The following is a 20,435-nucleotide window of genomic DNA, read 5'->3' on the forward strand; positions in this document are numbered from 1 at the left end:
TGACGTGCAGTGACGCCCAGAGTTGCAACATCTAAGTCCCTTCATGGATGCCACCCCTAGTCATTGAAATTAGAAGCTCACAGAAAACAAAGTCACAGCCCTGGCTGAGAGTGGGGTGTCTCCCTTTAGATCCCATCTTTTAGTTCATGTCCACACTAGGAGAAAGGGTATTTTTTTTCAACGCAATTGCAAAGACGAGTCAGTGATGTCATTATACAGTCCTAGCGGAGGTGAGGCAAGTGATGCTTTCACCTCAGTGTAGCTAATCAAGGTGACCGATAACCTTCCCAAACATCTCCCAACCCACAGAATTCTTCCTGACCAGTTACCCTGAGGTGAAACCACCACTTGCCTTGTCTACACACCAATTGTACAATGAGAGAGAAAAACCTGCGCCCTACTGTAAACAACCCCCCAGAGACTGTCTCTCGGAGCAGGTCCCATCCCATGAACACTGCCCTGGACACCACAGCAACTGCTGATGGGCAGAAGAAATGTGAACAGCAAAGTTCATCTCTCTTTAGCCACCTCTGAATAAATTCAACACCTCTGGAAACAAAGAGGAGAGTCAGCACCATGTGTTCAGCCCCCTCTCCACAGAGCCCAGCTGAGGAATTCCTGATTGACATGGCTATAGACAGCACAAGACAGAGCACAGGCTGGACAGCAACATAGCCCAGCAAAACCCCAGCTCTCATTGTGGTGACATGCTGGTATAATGCCTGCTGGTGCTGGGGGGACACAACCAAGAAGGGAAGCAAATCCCACAATTCTACCCCCAACAATTGCAGCTGGAAAACTAAAAAGGGACAAATCAGAATTGTTTTTCATGCTTTATTTACCATGAATACCCATCAGAGTGAAAAGGAGCTGAGAAACAGCTTCAATACCCACACCAATGGAAAACAGACCCACAGGTTTCGGGAACAGTTTTTTTAATGACACTGAAATGGCAACTGTCAAGGTTCCTCCCCTATTCTGAACTCTAGGGTACAGATGTGGGGACCTGCATGAAAAACCTCCTAAGCTTATCTTTACCAGCTTAGGTCAAAACTTCCCCAAGGTACAAAATATTCCACCCTTTGTCCTTGGATTGGCCGCTACCACCACCAAACAAATACTGGTTACTGGGGAAGAGCTGTTTGGGCACGTCTTTCCCCCCAAAATACTTCCCAAAACCTTGCACCCCCCCTTTCTGGACAAGGTTTGGTAAAAAGCCTCACCAATTTGCCTAGGTGACTACAGACCCAGACCCTTGGATCCTAAGAACAATGAACAATCCTCCCAACACTTGCACCCCCCCTTTCCTGGGAAATGTTGGATAAAAAGCCTCACCAATTTGCATAGGTGACCACAGACCCAAACCCGTGGATCTGAGAACAATGAAAAAGCATTCAGTTTTCTTACAAGAAGACTTAATAAAAATAGAAGTAAATAGGAATAAAGAAATCCCCCCTGTAAAATCAGGATGGTAGATACCTTACAGGGTAATTAGATTCAAAACATAGAGAACCCCTCTAGGCAAAACCTTAAGTTACAAAAAGATACACAGACAGAAATAGTTATTCTATTCAGCACAATTCTTTTCTCAGCCATTTAAAGAAATCATAATCTAACACGTACCTAGCTAGATTACTTACTAAAAGTTCTAAGACTCCATTCCTGGTCTATCCCCGGCAAAGACAGAATATAGACAGACACACAGACCCTTTGTTTCTCTCCCTCCTCCCAGCTTTTGAAAGTATCTTGTCTCCTCATTGGTCATTTTGGTCAGGTGCCAGCGAGGTTACCTTTAGCTTCTTAACCCTTTACAGGTGAGAGGAGATTTCCTCTGGCCAGGAGGGATTTAAAGGGGTTTACCCTTCCCTTTATATTTATGACAGCAACAAAGTCAAGGAAGTAACATATGAAATTAATGAGTGACAGTCTCACCTTCAGTGATGTTCTATAAATCTCTGTGCTGCGGGGAAGGAGGGGGGAGGAGTTTCCAGGGGACATAGAATTAAGAGGCCATAGGACTGGGTGGACAGGATGATGCCAAGATCATAGATACTTGGGTGTGTGAGGCTAGACAGGCTGATTTCAGGGTCCCCAGTGGGATATACCCCCCGTCTCTCAGGGACACAGTTTGAGCTGGCTTTCCATCCCCAGCCAGAGCCAAGGGCGGATTCTCTCCCCAGGGACGGAGCCCGGTGGGAAAGTGAAGATCGGGGCCTCATCTCCAGCATTGATAAATGTCACCTGCCCCTGTTCACAGTCCAGACAAACCCGGATCCTGCTGGGGGCCCGGCGCAGGTCTAGGGGGGTCACAGGGGAGGTGAGAGCCTGGTACTGGCCCTGCCTCTGATCCACAGCCCAGATCCCCTCCTCAGGTCTAAGGTTGAGCCCTCCCTTCCTCCTCACAGACTCTCTGGCCACCCCCACAGCCCAGAGTAGCCCCACCCCCACCTCCACCTCCCAGTAATGTCTCCCTGAGGTGAACCCCTCACAGCCCAGCACACAGCGCTCAATGTCAAATCTCTCAGGATTCTTGTGGTGGGGCACATCCTGCCATGTCTCTGCCCATCTCACACTTTTCCGATCCTTAGACAGGACAAGTTCTGGATGAGCCGTGTCTGGATCCAGAGTCACATTTGCTAGGCAGAGACAGAATCAGAGTGTTAGGGGCACAGCTCCGCCCTGGGGGAGTGTCTCATCATATCAGTGACAGAATCTGTCCCCGCTGGAGTGTGAACCAGGAAATCTCCTTCCTCCAGGATTTACCCGGCTCTGAATGGGGAGCAGCTCTGAGATCTCAGCATTCACTCCTGAGTTTCACTCCCCAGTCAGAGACAGGTCAGTGACAGAGCATAAAGATTTACTGACCCAGTCCTGAGACTCAGAATCTTTCCCCTCGTGCACCCACCTATCCCCAGAGTGGGGATTAGAGACCCTGGAATCACAGGGAAGCCCTAGGAGATTTCCCCTCACACCGTTCACATGTTCACAACTATCTTCTCTCTGATGTACCCTCCCTCCCTTGTATGTAAAGTCCTGGAGCTTGGACGTCTCTTGTTGACACCAGCCTGACGCCTGCTCCATCCTGCCGCAGATCGGAGATCTGTCGATAATGACATGATTCCGTAGATTCCCTAATTAAAACTTCTGTAACTAGTCATCAGGGCCAGACAAAGAGAATTATCGCTCTAGATTTTATTTCTAACAGAGAGATTTTTATTTATGAGCAAGGGGCTTCTACAAGAGAAGAGGGTTAGTGGTGGAGGGGCTGATATAAATGAATGAATGGAGAACGTGGATGAGATGGTTAAAAACAGCAGGAAGCTGGGATCTGATGGAGAGAACAGAAAGGGGAGATCACTATGGATGGAGAAAAGAAGCACAAGCTGAACACTGATCACAGGGACTCCTCGGTTTGAACTCGTGTGTCTGGTCAGGGCTCTTGTTCCTCTACCTGACACTAGGGCGGGGATCCTAAGAAACAGTAAGTGCTCAGGTTTCAGAGTAGCAGCCGTGTTAGTCTGTATCCGTAAAAAGAAAAGGAGGACTTGTGGCACCTTAGAGACTAACCAATTTATTAGCGCATAAGCTTTTGTGAGCTACAGCTCCGATGCATCCGATGAAGTGAGCTGTAGCTCACAAAAGCTTATGCTCTAATAAATTTGTTAGTCTCTAAGGTGCCACAAGTACTCCTTTTCTTTTTAGTAAGTGCTCAGTCACTTGGAGCAGGGACGTTTCCAGAGTTATGGGAGCAATGTGTAAGGAGGACATGTGAGGATGGTCCATTCCCCTCGCTCCTTTGAACCTCAGCACCCTCCCTTCTTCCACCTGGGAAATATTATAGTTTTCTCCTTGTTTATTTGCACAGCGAGAGGGAGCAGGATTCCCCATTGACTAAATATGATTTTTAATTACCTGCATCACCCAGGGATCTCCTCCACTCTGGAAGCAAACAAATAGATGGGGATGAGAATTAAGCCAGGCAAATGCAGTATCAATAGGATTCATTATCATAGAAAAGGCTGTATCAGTGAGAGAAACAAATAATAATAATAAAAAAACACGCTTACCTAGCTCTGTTTGAAGTTTACCTAAATAATAAACAAAAAAAAAATGCCACATTCAAGACACATGTACAGTCCTGGCTTCCTACCCGTTACCGACGTAACAAGTTATGCAATTAGTATTGGTTGTATTGCTTATGATTTTCAAGCTGACATTGTCACAGTCATTCAAAAATCTTTCATAACATAACATTGGTTCTGCCAGGAGAAAAACTGAACTTACTGATAGTGTTGAGATGTTTCCCTAAAAAAAGAAAACATAAGTACAGTTATTAAGAGACTTTTTCAGTGACTCCAGATTTAAAAGGATCTTTTCATTATGAGTCCTCAAGTAATAATAATGTTGCCCCTCTACCAAGCTGTTGCAGATCTTCAGGGACTTGCATGTTGGGTTCCCAGTGGAAGAGAAATCAGTGACACAGAGTCTGGGTACCTTCTTAGTGTAATTTGATTATTTACACACACAGACCTGTCCTAGAACAGAGATGGTCACAAACAGCACACAGGCAATCAAAAACCCCCCTAAGGCAGGGATTTTCATAGGAGCCGAGGGGAGTTAAGAGCCAAAGCATATTGAATTCCAATGGGAGTTGGGAACCTAACTACCTCAGGCCCCACGGAAAATCTAGTTAAACTAGTGCAAACCTAGTTTTAGGCTTATCTTAAGATGAATAGGAACAGTTTTAAACTAAACTGAAGTAAAGCCTTCTTAAATTCATATGTGTCCACATAGGAGCTTGCTCTGGCTTAAAAAAAATCCATTTAAATTCACACCTTAAGCTGGTGTAACTTTCTCATGTAGAAAAGTCTAAGCTGTCTGTTCTAAGGAGAAATCTCATTCTGATTACACAGTATTTTCCTCTTTGAAGCTTTACCTTTTAATTTGAACAGAAAAAGAGTAAGGCCGACGAACACCAACAAAATCACCAAAGTCACACTCCAACCCACCATCCAGGGAGATGCTCTTGGGAAAAAAGAATCTGAAACACAAAGCCCACATTAGTTTGAAAACAGTAATAACTAACAGTACACTTTTATTGTAGGAAAATGCATCACATCAGGATTTGCGTCAAATAGGTGTGGAAAAATTTGCTCCCTGCAATATAAAAACTGGCAGAAACCAATTTTAAAAAGAGGTTCCCCTCACACTCTTTCGGTAGTACCGAATGATGTATTAAATACTATCAAAAGTAATACCACCCTACACCTCATCCCCTCCTCTCTCTCTCTCTCTCTCTCTCTCTAGGTGGAGCTAGTCACATCACTTGTTATTAAAGTTGCTCGACACTTCCCATTATAGGGTCTTCTTTTCCTTTGCTCATTACTTTGCCAAACTTTACCATTTGGGGAGAAAATTTCCATGCTGGGTGTCTGCCTCAGGCTGAACTTTTCTTTTTGAAAAGTTTCGGCCAAAATGGTTCCACTATTTCTGAGAATGGGGTTAGGGAACAACACATTGTTCTGATACTTAAAAAAAGAAAAATCAGTGTGTGTGCGCACACGGGTGTGTGTGTGAATAATTATATATATAATTAGTAGTGGGCTTGTTTATATTTTAATTCAGCTTCCCTTACACATGTTCTTAATTTTGTTGACAAACCGGAGCCTCTGACCCCATCACCCAACCCAGGAGCCAATTCAGGGAAAAGTGATTCCTTCTTTTTATGAAATTAATACTACAGTTAAAACATGTAGGAAGAGAAATTATAGTTACTCATTAAATTTCCCAATAGAAAACTTACACGTAAGTAAAATTTAAACTTTTGTAACACCAGGGAATATCATAGTAAAAGAAAATCTGAGGCTTTAGGAGTGGAAATCAATAACTAAGGGAGAGCAGATAAATATCCAAATACTCTTCACTTCAGCACAGGAATTCCTGGCATAGGAACTGATCCAAATCCTATTGATGTCTTTAACGGGCTTTGGATCAGGCCCACTGGGTTTTGTTGTTATGGCAACTCCTTTCCCTGTGAAGTTTGCTAAAGGGTGAGAAATCAAACTTTATATTAAAACATGGACCTTTTAGTGAGTGACACACTCAAATGATTGTTCCTGGGGCTCCAGACTTTCATGGCCCTGCCTTGCTTCTGACCTGCCATGAGCAGAGACTCAACAAATTTCCTCTGTGTTGAAGAGATCACAGCATATCACTTCTCCCTCTGCATATTCACTGGGGCAAGAAGCCTAGTCCTTGAACCATCAATCCACTAGGAAGCAGAAAGTCCAACCAATCAGTAGGGCCCCCAATATACCTGACCACTGCCCTGTGGTGACTGGATGAGAATGAAAATCTAATGTGACTTTAAATATCCATTTAATGTAATGTGGGACTACAAACACTAACCAGCCTGTTTGAATCATAATAATATACATATATAGTGTTACTACAGGGCACTTCCATTCATTAACATGTTTGGATTTCTTTTAAATTTAACCTTAACCCTGAATCTACTGGGTTTAAAATGCTTGTTTTGGGGAGAACTACAATATCCCTGGAATGCATTTTATCCTAAAGTGTGCTCTCCACCTAAACTTTATCTTAACGTAGCTTTTTGTGAGGGAATATTTTAACTTGTGTATTATTTAACCATCTGATTTCTTCCTGTTGGATATTACAGTGTGGGGTTTTGGTGGTCACTGACCTGATATATAAAATGTTATTGATTCTTTTTCTCGGTTCAGGTGAGTGTTCCTTATGGCACAGGACAAATTCTTGTTTGAATTTTCTGTTATAACGATAGAATTTTTTATTTCAAAGAGACCGTGTTGCTCTTCAGATTTGGTTTCAGTTGATGAAGATAAAGGCTGCCCTTTGAGATTTCTCCACAGCGCCTCGGGCTCTGGGTACCATCCGGCCGACTGACACACCACTTGGATCCCTCCATCCTGGTGACCCTCAACAGAGATGCGAGGTGCAGAGCCTGAAGCTAAAATGAATCCGTGTTAAATCAGATAAATATACAGCCCAGCATATAAAAGTTTACATTTTCAACAAAAGGATTGAATACACTTTCTTTATGGCTGATATTCATGGAAACATGTCTTCAACGGGACTTCAGCACTTGTTAAACCTTTGCTTAACTGTGCTGCAGTCCTGGGGCCTCCGAGGTGGAAGCGAAAGCCTTACAGAACGTTGGAGCGTGTTATCAGCAGTGTTGTAGGTGATGTGAAGGGGGCAAGGAATTCAAGAGATTTTCCCCTTGATTTCTGATTTTATAATGTTGGAGGCATGTTTGTTATGCTTATGACCTCCGGGTGGCCAATGTGAGGTAGCTATTTGCTCTGAGACGCCTTAATGGTGCTCCAGGGAGTTGTGGGGCACGTGAAGGAGTTTCTCAAGATGGCAGCTCGGTTAGTTGTCACTGTGAACACATACCAGAATAAAAGATCCCCTTTTTTAGTCTTAATCTCTTTTGGGTCTCCATGTCCACGGAAGGCAGGAGAAGGAATGGGCTTAATCTGCAGCAAGGGAGGTTGAGGTTCGATATTAGGAAAAGCTTTCTAACTGGAAGGAAACTCCAGAACAGGCTTCCAAGGTCGACTGTAGAATCTCCGTCATTGGAGGGGTTTTTTAGACCAGGATGGACAAACCCCTGTCAGGGACGGTCTAGATTTACTTGGTCCTGTGTCAGCAGAAGGGGGCTGGACTTGATGACTTCTCAAGACCCCTTCCAGCCCTACAAAGGCGATGAGGATAAAATGAAAACAACAGGCACCAAGTTCTACACATTGCGTGAGTAAGTGAAAACCTCTTTTTTTATTGTAAAGGAAAAATGGCTGCATGTGGAAAAAATGAAAGAGCATAATGTATTCCAGGAGGACTGGATTCAGTACTCAGAGACAGACTCTCTCAGTACTTCATCACAAATGATACAGACGATGACAACAAGAAACATGCCATTTTACTGAGCGTTTGTGGAGCAAAAACCTATAAACAAATCCTTTCGAGGCCTCTTAAATTATTACGGTAAATTTTTTCCCAACTTGACATCTATATTGGCTCCATTACACAAACTGTTATAGAACGGAAGAAATTCCAGTGGGGTCAAAAAATAGCTTTTGCAGAAGCAAGGAAATTACTAAAGTCATAAGACTGGCCATACTGGATCAGACCAATAGTCCATTTAGCTCAGTAACCTGTCTTCCAACAGTGGCCAATGCCAGGTGCTTCAGAGAGAATGCACAGAATAGGTGATCATCAAGTGATAAATCCCCTATCACCCATTCCCAGATTCTGGCAAACAGAGGCTAGGAACACTTCAGAGCATGGTTTTACATCCCTGCCCATCCAGGCTAATAGCCATTGATGGACCGATCCTCCATGAACTCATCTACTTCTTTTTTGAACCCTGTTATAGTCTTGGCCTTTACAACATCCTCTGGCAAAGAGTTCCACGGGTTGACTGTGTGTTGTGTGAAGAAATATTTCCTTTTGTTTGTTTTAAACTGCTGCCTATTAATTTCATTTGGTGACCCCTAGTTCTTGTGTTATGAGAAGGAGTAAATAACTCTCCCTTATTTACTTTCTCCACACCTGTCATGATTATATAGACCTCTATCATATCTCCCCTTAGTCGTCTCTTTTCCAAGCTGAAAAGTCCCAGTCTTATTAATCTCTCCTCATACAGAAGTCGTTCCATACCCCTAATCATTTTGGTTGCCCTTTTCTGAATCTTTTCCAAGTCCAATGTATCTTTTTTGAGATGGGATAACCACATCTGCATGCAGTATTCAAGATGTGGGCGTACCAGGGATTTATATACAGGCAATATGATATTTTCTGCCTTATTATCTTTCCCTTTCCTAATGATTCCCAACATTCTGTTAGGTTTTTTGACTGCTGCTGCACATTGAGTGGATATTCTCAGAGAACTATCCACCATGACCCCAAGATCTCTTTCTTGAGTGGTAACAGGTAATTTAGACCCCATCATTTTATATGTATAGTTAGGATTTAGTTCATTATGATAGTCAGAAAGGACTAGTATTGTCTGGTGACACATCACCATACGAGGTGGGTGCGGTACTAGCCCACCAAATGCCAACTGAATCTGAGCGTCCCATCACTTATGCACCAAGGTCACCAGCTCCAGCACAAAAAAAATACTATTCCCAACTAAAATGAGAAGGGCTAGCTGTGGTTTGTGGGGTAAAGAAGTTCCACTCTTACCTATATGCCAGGCATTTTTTTATACACTCAGACCATTAACCTCTGAAAGGTCTGTATGATGAGAGCAAACCTGTACCTCAATGACATCTGCCAGAATCCAGAGATGGACTCGCTTATCAGCTTATGACTATGAGTTTGAGTATAAACCTGGGAAAGCATTCACTAATGTGGATGCTCTGAGTAGATACTGAATAGCCTGGCCAAAGTATCTCAGCCTAGAGAAACCCTCCTGCTTATTGCACTGCTGTTCACTTCTCTAATTGATGCAGCGCAGATAAGAAAGACAGAGAGGGACTGTAGTGGGGTGGCTGCCCCACTCCTATGCTAGATGGGGCTTCAGCAAGCCAGAGAGTCTGCGCAGGTGGGCGGCCAATCAGAGAAGGCCAATCAGAGAACTTTAAAAGTTTTGCTTTCAGAGAGTCATAGATTGTAATGCCAGACAGGACCACTGTGATCATCTGGTCTGACGTTCTACCTAACACAGGCCATAGGGCTTCCATTAATTCATTCTGTTTGCCAGAAGCTGGGAATGGGCGACACGGGATGGACCACCTGATGATTGCCTGTTCTGTTCATTCCCTCTGGGGGCCCCTGGCATTGGCCACTGTCGGAAGACAGGACACTGGGCTAGATGGACCTTTGGTCTGACCCAGTAGGGCAATTCTTGTGTTCTAACTGTTTAAGTCCATAAGCTGGGATTCAGCTAGAGCACATTTGATAACCACAGGTACTAGAGCTGGTGCAGTGCGTCTTGATGTAAATGTAACAGTCACTGAATAAAGATTTTTTTTTTAAATTATTTTAATGCAATTGAGGTGAGGAAATGTGCTCTCTTCACTACTGTCCCAGCCGAGACCAATTGCAGATCAGCTGATACCTGCAGCAAAGAGTGGCATATTTTGGGAGCAAAGTCATCTTTAGGCCTGCCAGAAGCCTGCTGTGGATTTTCAGAGTTTGTTCTGATAACGTTTAACAGCATAAGCAGAACTGCATATGTGTAGTAATCATGTTTGTGAGGAGGAAAAAAAGATAAAAGTAACAAAGCAAGAAAAGATTGGTTTGAAGTAACCCTAAACCTGTCCTGACAGAGGAGGAGAGAACATGGAAATGGGAGACTAATTGTCAAGGCTAATTCCCCACTCTGGCACTTCGAGTGCAGAGGGTGGGGGCCCGCAATGACTCTAAAAATTAATACTTGCCACTCCAGGCTTGTACTATTTCAAAGGTTACAACATTTCTCTGACCTTGGATTGGTAGATGCTGCCACCACCCAAGTGCAGAACCCCTTTGAGAGCCCAGGAAGGCGCACTTGGGAATTCCTTTCTGTAGGGTACCCTTAAGCCCTTTCTCTCTCTCACACACACACCTGCCCCCGGGAACAGCTGAGAAAGAAAAAAATAAAAAACCAGCTGTTGCCACCAGCTAATTAAAAAAAAGTGCACAAATCTCTTAAGACACAAAAATCCAATCCTGTTCTTAAAAAAGGTAAATTTTATTTTAAAAAAAGAGACAAAATATATATGAGAACTCAGGCTATTGCTAGATTTTAAAAGAGCAACTACAAGGATTAAGTACCAAGAATAGCTTTCTTGAGGTCCAGCTTAAAGGTTACAAGCAAAACAAAAGCACTTGGGGTTAGCACAGGGGAATCCACAAGCCATAAAGAAATGAAAGGGATAAACCTAATCACGTCTTCCTAGACATTTCCTGCTCTACTTACGTATCTGGGGTTTCAAATCAGTAGTTTCTAGGTATGATACTGATTTTCATACCTGGCCCAAGCTTCTTACAGCATAGCTGCTGCCCTGTCCGCCTCTCCCTGGGAGAGCAATGACAGACAGACAAAAGGGGAGTCTTTTCTCCCTATTAAAAAGTTCTAGCCTTCCCATTGGCTCTTTTGTCCAGGTGCCCACTCACTTCCTGTTACCTGGGCATAGCAGTGAGACTTTTTAACCCTTTACAGGTAGAGCAATTAGAGAACAGCTACTAAGAGGGCTTTTATAGCAATTGGCTGGCTGGGTGTCCATAAAAGGGAGCTACCAAGCCCCGCCCCCCCTCATTTATCACACTGATACATACATGTAATATAGCAAAGTTATAAATAAGCTTGGTTAATAAAGGGAGGTTGAAGCTGTATTGTCCATTGTTGGAGCTGACTGAGGAGATCATCCCAATGAGCTTCCAGCCTGTGAGTAATTGATTGCTGCTTGCTGAGTGTTTTGCCTTAAAGATTTGTTAGAGACCCACCTGCTGAGTAAGTGAATCTCAATCCAACAACATGAACTGTTTATCTGTTCGTACTAAAACATTTCAATTAAATTTAAGGATAATGGCCTAGAAAAATCTTGCCTCTCTCTCTCTGGCCCAATGACTTTTCTACTATTTATATATATTTAAATAGTCGTTGGGCCAGAGAGAGAAAGAGACTAGTCCAGTGGTTAGGGTACAGCCATGGGAGGTGGGAAAACCACAGTCCAGACCCCCCTCCTCCAATGGTTTGTCCAGATTGGATAAATAATCAAAGATTAATTAGAGCAGGAGGACTAGCCCTTGGGTCTCCCACCTACCAGGTGGGTACCCTAGCCACTCGACTACAGAGAGTCTCTCTCTCTCTCTCTCTCTCGCCTAATGACTATTTAATTTAATGACTACTTTGAGGATCTTAGGGGCACCTAAATTTTGGACTGAAGTGGGGAGTTAGGTGCCCAAGTGCTTTTTTGGGCCTGGGTCTAAGAGCCATCTAAAAAGAGACAACAGACACATGTTACTGACCTGCTACCTTCAATTCCAATACAGCTTCTTCATGAAAGACACCATCTTGAACAAAACAGCGGTACTGTCCTTCATCAGAAAGTCTGATATTGACAATTCCCAAGGCAACATTCCCATCCACAATGCCAGCTTTCAAAAGCTCTGTCCTTCCATGATATTCTGGCATCTGCTGCCCATACTCATCCTTTCCATGCTGATACAGGTGCACAAACGAAGTGAACTCAGATCGGAACCATCTCACTTCCATGTTCTCAGCGCTCATCTTGGGGGACAGGTGACAGGGTAAGATAATGTCCTCACCCATGATGGCAGTGACAGGGTGATCAGGTCCAATCACTGTGAACCGGGCTGTAAAATGCACCAGGGCACAGAAAAGATAAAATAAATATATTCAATATTCTGTGCATCTATTGCAGTGCTCTGTCATTGAATAGGATGTGTCCTGAATTTATATATGAATTTTACAACAAACAATGCATTTGGATAACCATAATTTGTATATCCATAATTTATATTAGTTTAAATCAGTGGTTCTTAACCTGGGGTGCACACACCCCCTGGGGATGCGAGATGCCCTTTCTGGGGGTGCGAGACATGCCAGATTTTTTTAGAAGGTAAATCATCAAAAACACAAATTAAGCACGGGCACGTAAGTACAACTACTTTGTTTCATCAAACCTATGTATTTATTAACGATTACTGTAATATACAAACAAAATATCTATTTTCAAGTTTTTAAGCTAATGGTAGTGAAATTATCTCGCTACAAAATACAGCGTACCGCCACGTTGTGGGGTGTTTCTTGACGCATGCACAGATGATGATGTGGCAGCTCCACGGCTTTGTTTGAATTCAGTTAGCCGCTGTTAGCGCGCCGGTTACAGTTTACTTCCACAGCAAAACTCCAACATCTCTGGGTCGTACTTGTGGATTTGTGTGTGCCTTCTGTACTATTTGTGGTGAGTAATAACATAAAACTACTTTACATATATTTAATATGCATTTAAAAGTGTATAGGCCCCCCCATCTCCATTTATATATTCTTTCATTTCAGTAACCCTTGCCATGTTGAAGAAACGCAAATGGAACGACGACTATGTTCGTTACGGGTTCACTTGTACGACAGAGAAGGATGGAAATCAACGACCGCAATGTGTACTGTGCAGCTCGTTATTTTCAAATGCCAATCTCAAACCATCGAAGCTGTCTGAACATTTCAACAAACAGCATGGTGGTGAAGCTGCTGGACATGACACTGACACCCCGAAGTCTACAAGGGCACGATTTGAACATAGCGGAACCTTGAGGACATTTGGGTTTGTGTCACTTGAGAAGCCCTTGTTACAAGCATCCTATCAAGTGGCATATTTGCGTGCCAAGGACAAGAAGCCCCCAACAGTAGCTGAGGAATTAGTGAAACCTTGTGCATCGGGAATGGCAAAAATAGTATTGGGACGAGATGCACAAAAGAAGCTTCACCAGGTTCCCTTGTCAAATGACGTGATCCGTTCTAGAATTCATGCGAGGAGCCAGGATATCTTGCTGCAAGTTCTAGAAGATATCAAAGCCAGTCCTCTTAAAGTGGGTATTCAGCTTGATGAGTCAACTGACATTGATGGCTGCAGTCAGCTGTTGGTGTTCGAGCAGTACGGAGTAAAGGAGAAAAGGAGAAACTGTAAAGGAGAAAAATCTTAGAAGAATTCTTGTTCTGTGAACCACTGCAATTAACTACGAAAGGAATCGATGTGTTCAGTCTCGTCAAAGACTTCTTTTTGAAGCATAATATAATGTTTGACTTGTGTGGATCAATTTGCACCGATGGTGCCTCTGCCATGCTAGGAAAAAATTCAGGATTTGTTGCCTACGTAAAGAAAGAAGTACCTCGTATCATGATCACACATTGTATGTTGCACCGTCATGCCCTTGCCGCAAAGACTTTGCCCACAGAATTGAAGGATACTTTGTCTACTGCGGTGAGCGCAGTAAACTTCATCAGAGGACATGCTCTAAATCATCGCCTCTTCCATGCTTTTTGTGAAGAAATTGGGGCCGAGCACACTGTCCTCCTTTTCCATACAGAAGTGAGATGGCTTTCCCGTGGCCGAATGCTTACTCATATTTTTGAAATGTGCGAAGAAATAAGTCAGTTTCTTTTAATCAAAGCAGTAATTTAGTTGACGACTTTGAAAATAGAGTTTAATCCTTTGCCTAGCGTACATGGCAGATGTATTCACACACCTAAATGAACTCAACACATCTATGGAAGGAACTGGGATGAACACGGTAACGACCAGAGAGAAGTTATCTGCTTTTATTTGGAAACTTCCAGTTTGGATAAAGCCTGTAGAGAAGAAATTTCACTAACTTTCCTTTTCTTGAAGAAACAGATGTTTTGGAAAATGAAGGCATGACCATCGCAACTGAAGTGACAAAGCATTTGCAACAGCTGAGTGACTCTTTCCAAGGATATTTTTCCACTGGAGATCTTGATGTGGCAAAGAAATGGATACTGGATCCATTTCTCTTTAACCTGGATTCCATCAATGATGGTGATTTCATGAAAGATGATCTCATTGAATTACGAGCCAATGCTCAAATCCAAATAGAGTTTGAGACAATGAAGCTTGAGAATTTCCAGTGTGCTAAACTAGCACCGTTTCCACAACTGGCGAAGACAGCGCTGGAGATCCTTGTGCCATTTGCGACTACATATGTGTGTGAGAGAGGATTTTCATCACTCTTGCACACCAAAACAAAGGCCAGAAACCACCTAAATGAGTGATGACATGCGTGTGGCTATTTCAAAAAAAGTTCCTCATTTCTCGAACATCATTGAACAAAAGCAACAGCAGAAGAGTCACTGAGCCGGTAAACTTTTTAAAAAAAGCGTGTAATTTTTCATGTATTCTTAATTTTACTGCGAAATTAAAATAAATATAATCTCTTTCTATAGTTATGATCTATCTAGGTTTAAAGAACTGACCTACTTCAACAATTTTTGAGAACCAAAGGGGTGCAGGCTGCAGTAAAAGTTAAGAACCACTGGTTTAAATGGAAGCTGAAATATGTTTTGCCATTACCCTTACAAGCGGCTCCTGACAGATTTAACTTGCATAGCATTAGCAAACATTTCAAATCACTGCTTTCTGTTGGAGATTGTTTTAAAGTTTTTTGACTGTATAAAAATATTTAAACTAATTTAAAGAACATTATTAGGGTACCATTCAGGAAATAATTTTTCTTCAGGAAGGGAGCTAAAACACATGTTTAATTTTATGGAGATGCTTAAATGCTTTACTGAGTTAAGGCCTTAGGTTGCCAAATAAAGCACTGAATATGTGAGGAACCGACAGATTTAATGTTGCTTGTGCTGCTTTATTTCTTTCCACTTGTGTGTACGATGCAGTCTTCAGTTACGTGATCTTACCAGCCTTGCCCCAGAACCCCCGCTTCATTCAGAGCCTGTTCAACTGGCATCCATGGCGAGGAAGAGGAGAAGGTTTCCTACAGCCAACCGCTCGCTTGACTTGCTGCTCACAGGGCGCACTTTGCACTTGAGCTCTGTGAACTCAGCTGGGGTGTTTGAGCTAATACTTTCCCTCCTCTCTCTCAGTTTTTAATGTTAAGTATCCTCACACCTTCTTGTCAACTGTCTAAATGGGCCATCCTGAGTATCACTAAAGTTTTTTTTTTTTCTCCTGCTGATAATAGCTCATCTTAATTAATTAGCCTCTTACAGTTTGTATGGCAACTTCCACCTTCTCTGTGTGTGTGTGTGTGTGTGTGTGTGTATATATATATACACACACAATCTCTTCTTACTATATGTTCCATTCTATGCATCCGATGAAGTGGGCTGTAGCCCACAAAAGCTTATGGTCTAATATATTTGTTAGTCTCTAAGGTGCCACAAGTACTCCTGTCCTTTCTTCATCCACCCATGGAGAAGTATGTGCAGGAGGCCTTGTCCCATTGCTTGGAAAGCTGGAAGAGGGAAATAATTTAGCTGACATGAAGATCCCCAGGGGTTATCTCCTGGGTCCACCCTGAAAGACACTTTGAATGGGCAGATCTTTATAATGCTGTCACTCTTAGGATTAAGAGGGTAACTCATTTGTGTATATGTTCACTTCTTTTAACCTATAAATAATTCATTTCTTTTTCTTAGCTAATAAGCCTTTTGATAGCTTATTACAGGATTGGCTTCAGGCATTGTCTTTGGTGTAAATTCTAGGGTACCAATTCATCTGGGGTAAGTGACTGGTCTCTTGGGACTGGAAGCAAACAGTGCATGATTTATGGTGTAAGTGACCATTTATCACTAAGTCCAGTTTGTCTGGGTGACAAGATAGGCTGGAGAGTCTGAGGGGACTGTCTGTGACTCCATGGTAAGACTGGTATAGTGACCCAGGAGTTCACATTTGTTATTGGCTCGGTGAAATCTAATTACAGACCACACCGCCAGCTTGAGGCGTCTGCCTTGTTTGACAGTCTGCCCTGAGGAAGGCACTCATGGCCGTGAGTCACTCCAGAAGCATGACAGTGGCTGAAGAGTTATTAATCCTGAAGTCAGGGGGAGACATTTTAATGTTACCTCATTTCAACCTCATCAGCTAGTCAAATTTTGGAGCCTCAGGGATGTTCCTGTTGGATGTACGCCAGATCTACACTACAGAGTTAGGCCGATTCAGGGCAGCTTACGTTAGCCTAACCATGGAAGTGCTACACTTACATTTTGTGCCTTCTGACATAACTACCCCGCTACACTGACTTAATAACTCCACCTCCACAAGCGGCATAGAGTCAAGGTTGATGTAGTTGGGTCAACGCAGTGTCAGTGTAGACACTGCATTGCCTACATTGACTGTTTCCAGCTCTCAGGAGCCTTCTTACAATGCCCTACACTGACAGTCCAGTCGATACAAGCACTCCTGGTGAGGATGCACACCGCTGATACAAGGAGCAAAGCGCAGACACGCACAAGTATGCCGATGTACGTTAGGTCGATGTAATTTCGTAGTGTAGACATGCCTCAACAAATTGGCATAGCCTGGTATTCTCTTTGATGCAATCTCGTTTATTGAAAAGGAATGTACCAAGTCCTGCTTTTCCAAGTGCAGGAGGAACCAAGAACACATGGAACAGTTTCGTAGCTTACACTCCCAACCTTCCCTAACCAACAGACCCAGAAGTTCTCTCTCTCTAGCTTTTCCCAGGGTCGCACTGTGCTCACAGGCTCCTGCTTGGCTTCCTTGCTTGCTTGTCTCCACCTCTCTCTCCTTGTCTGTTCTCAGTTCTGTGTGTTCGTGCTCTCACACCCACATTTGGTCAAAATACCCAGAGGATTCCTCCCTGCCCATGTCCTTTCACCCTTCACATCATTGGTGCTAGTCTCTGGGCAGACTCTATTAAGCCTTGTTTTAGGTGTGGCCCCTTTTATTACCTCTTACAACTATCTTAAGTGAAAGGGTGCATTCACACGTCAGTTTGAATAAGATTTTAACTCAACCCATAACAAAGTTTCACCCAGCTCATAACAATTGTTATTTATATTTTCTTGGTGTTGATACACTTGGGGATTTGTGCTAATTTTTGTTCACTTTGGAATAAACTAGTGAAACAGAGAAATTTTATAAATCAAAACAAATAAATCAATACTCTAAGAAGCAGCAGAAGCCATGGACATTCCTACCTGATTCCAGCTTGTGAACATAAAACGTAATGAAGAAAATGATAAAATGGGGTAGAAGGGTTCTGGCTCTGGAGCTGTGGCAGATTGAGAGAACTTTCATCTCACTGTTACTTGATCCAGATGACAAGAGAAAAGAGAGAAAACAAACAGTGTATTGAATGTAACATAGTTGCAATGATTTAAGACAAAAATGATACATGCAAACAGATAGCATAACCCTAACCAGCAAACCATAACCTTGTTTTAGACACTTTATTTGACCCCTTTATACAAGATTTGGTGCCACTACAGGACCTTGGTTGTAACAATGATCTATACGGTCCCAGTTCATGTCAATAACGTCACAACAGGTTAGACCAGTGGTGGGCAACCTGCGGGCCACACGTGGCCTGTCAGGCTAATCCACTGGTGGGCTGCCAGTTTGTTTACATTTGCACGGCCACCTGCAGCTCCCAGTGGCCGCAGTTAAAAAATGTTTAAACAAAATGATGTTTTCATTAGAAAATGAATTAAAAAAAAACATTAAAAAAATGAATTTTCCTATGATTGGAATGTTTCTAATTTTTCAATGAAATGATGCTAAATGAGAATATATAGTTCAAATTGATTCAAAAAAGAAATTCTAATCAAATTGATCAAAACAATTTATTGACCCTCCCCTATTCTTGCTAAAAGAAGAGTAACAATGATTGTAAAAAAAATTTGTTTCAATAATATTTGATTAAAAATGAAAAAGTCTATAAAATATTAAACAAAACAAAAGTGAATTATTGTTGTAAATGTGTTTTAAAATTATTTTTTTACTACCTTTAGTCCTATAGATTTCCTCAGGAAATCTCCCCTCCACACCGTTCACACAGTAGGAGATGATCTGTCAACCGCTGTGTAAATCTGCCTCTTTCTAAATTATGTCATGAAGCCCCTATTCAGCAGCACACTTGAGCTCATGGTCTGCTTTAGGCACATGCTTCATTCCCCCTCACTTCAGAAGGAGAACAGGATGCAAGTTTCTGTCTTGATTGATTGTGGAAATACCTTCAAGGGAAAAAAGGAAAATGATCAGAAACAACAGGATTCAGCCCCACAGGCAGAGGTAGAAACTGTCACGTTAAGAGGCAGAAGGACAGAACAGCTGGGGGTGGCACAGTAAATCTCGTCCGGTATTCTCAATACGGGAAGTTACTTGTTACGAATCTCCCCGGGACGTCACTGAGAACAAGGTCGGGCCCAGGGTTCTTGAATGAAACGTACCCGCAAAAGAAACAAATTTCGAACCCAGCCTGCCGCACAAATCCCGAGTTACGCCGCTCGGACAAGGCTCTGAAAGGCATCGGGGTGTCAATCATTGTGAACGTCCTTGTACTGCAGTGTTTACATAACGTGTAAATCAAATTGCACGGGGTTAGTTAATCTTTGTGTTAGTAACAATCCGGCCAGGCAATGAGCAGGACACATGAGGGGACGTGAGGAATCATTTTGAAGCAAAATTAACCTGCCTGATTGGTCCTTCTGAGAAATTTTACAATCTCCAGGGTGGGATCAGACTCCGCGGGGTTTGGTGCGATGATTTCCACTGTCAGTGACTCTTTCAGTTGATCCCATTGCAGGGCTGAGTCCCGGCTACCAAATCGCTGCAGTTTCCCAGCTTTTCCTCGCCCTTCGGGGAAGAAACCTCTGGGCTCCGAGCAGAGCCCGGGGCTTCCCTCCGGCAGCGCTGCCCGAAATTGAAAGCGAAAGTCAAGTCACCCCGGCGGTCACGTGACGAGATTAGCATTTTCGCTTAAAGAAACAGCCACCGCCCGGCTGCGCTGGAGGGGCCCGGCCAGGCCAGCAGCCTCCAGCATTCAGGGGGGCCAAGACACCCAGACCCAGGGCAGTTCCCTGCAGTCCTCTGCCGAAGGTTTCTAGGGCGGGCTGCTTTATTTCTTCCACCCTGGCAGGACCCTTTCCCGCACCCCTCAGGATAACTGAGTTCAGCAGCCCCCTTGCAGCGCACAAGCCAGCCGCGCCCAGAGCCGGGCGGGTTCCGGGTGCCGGAAGCAGCTGTCTCTGCCTTTGTTTCTTAGTTTGTTTTGGCCATTCCATTTGCTCTAGTTCACAGAAAGCAGGAAGAACACTCTCTTCAGTGTCATTCCCGGATTCAGATCACTTGGGACACCAGATTGCTGGAGTCTGCTGGGACAGACCCTTCCCCCTCAGCGGGACTGGAGCTGTTTCTTTTAGAGAAGACTCTAAGGGCACAGCTACACTGGCAGATGCAGAGCACTGGGAGTTAAACCAGCCTTCGGAGAGCGCGGCAGGGAAAGCGCTGCAGTCTGTTCACACGGTCAGCTGCACATGCACTGGGCGTGGCCACATTTGCGGCACTTGCAGTGGCATTGGGAGCGGTGCATTATGGGCAGCTATCCCACACAGCACCCTTCCCATTCTGGGGCTGTGGCTTGTGGGAAGGGGGCATGCGGTGCGGGGCATTCTGGGTCCTGTCCCAACACTCCATGATGCATCAGTTCACATCCCAGCAATCCCTGTGCTTCTGTCCACATTTGGCGCCATCTTTCAACATTTCTTGTACTGCACGCTCTGTCTTCCCTTTCTGTCCGCGGGAATGGAGCCTGAACTGCTGAGGAATGCCAATTTGAATGCTGCCCCTGCGACCTGCTGTTTCTACAACGAGCTGGACCCAATACTGGGGGGAAGTCGAAATGCCCATTGTGATCCTTGGAGACCCCGCTTATCC

General features: G+C 43.6%; 3 protein-coding genes across 3 annotated transcripts in view; 1 reads left to right on the plus strand and 2 right to left on the minus strand.

The window, feature by feature from the left end:
• The window catches only part of LOC102936186 (butyrophilin-like protein 2), a 1,677,894-nt gene that overhangs the window by 483,195 nt on the left and 1,174,264 nt on the right, over positions 1-20,435 (minus strand).
• The window catches only part of LOC114020220 (butyrophilin subfamily 1 member A1), a 1,361,724-nt gene that overhangs the window by 258,950 nt on the left and 1,082,339 nt on the right, over positions 1-20,435 (plus strand).
• LOC119567711 (butyrophilin subfamily 1 member A1-like) lies at positions 1,762-19,537 on the minus strand. The gene is given in 10 exon segments (XM_037914871.2): positions 1,762-2,145; positions 2,148-2,636; positions 3,913-3,939; positions 4,068-4,088; positions 4,285-4,305; positions 4,937-5,041; positions 6,707-6,991; positions 12,007-12,354; positions 17,699-17,808; positions 18,950-19,537. Coding segments are annotated over 10 exon segments (1,644 nt in total). The 5' UTR covers positions 19,045-19,537; the 3' UTR covers positions 1,762-2,002.

Source organism: Chelonia mydas, chromosome 14 (genome assembly GCF_015237465.2).
Source record: "Chelonia mydas isolate rCheMyd1 chromosome 14, rCheMyd1.pri.v2, whole genome shotgun sequence".
NCBI classification, from domain to species: domain Eukaryota; kingdom Metazoa; phylum Chordata; order Testudines; family Cheloniidae; genus Chelonia; species Chelonia mydas.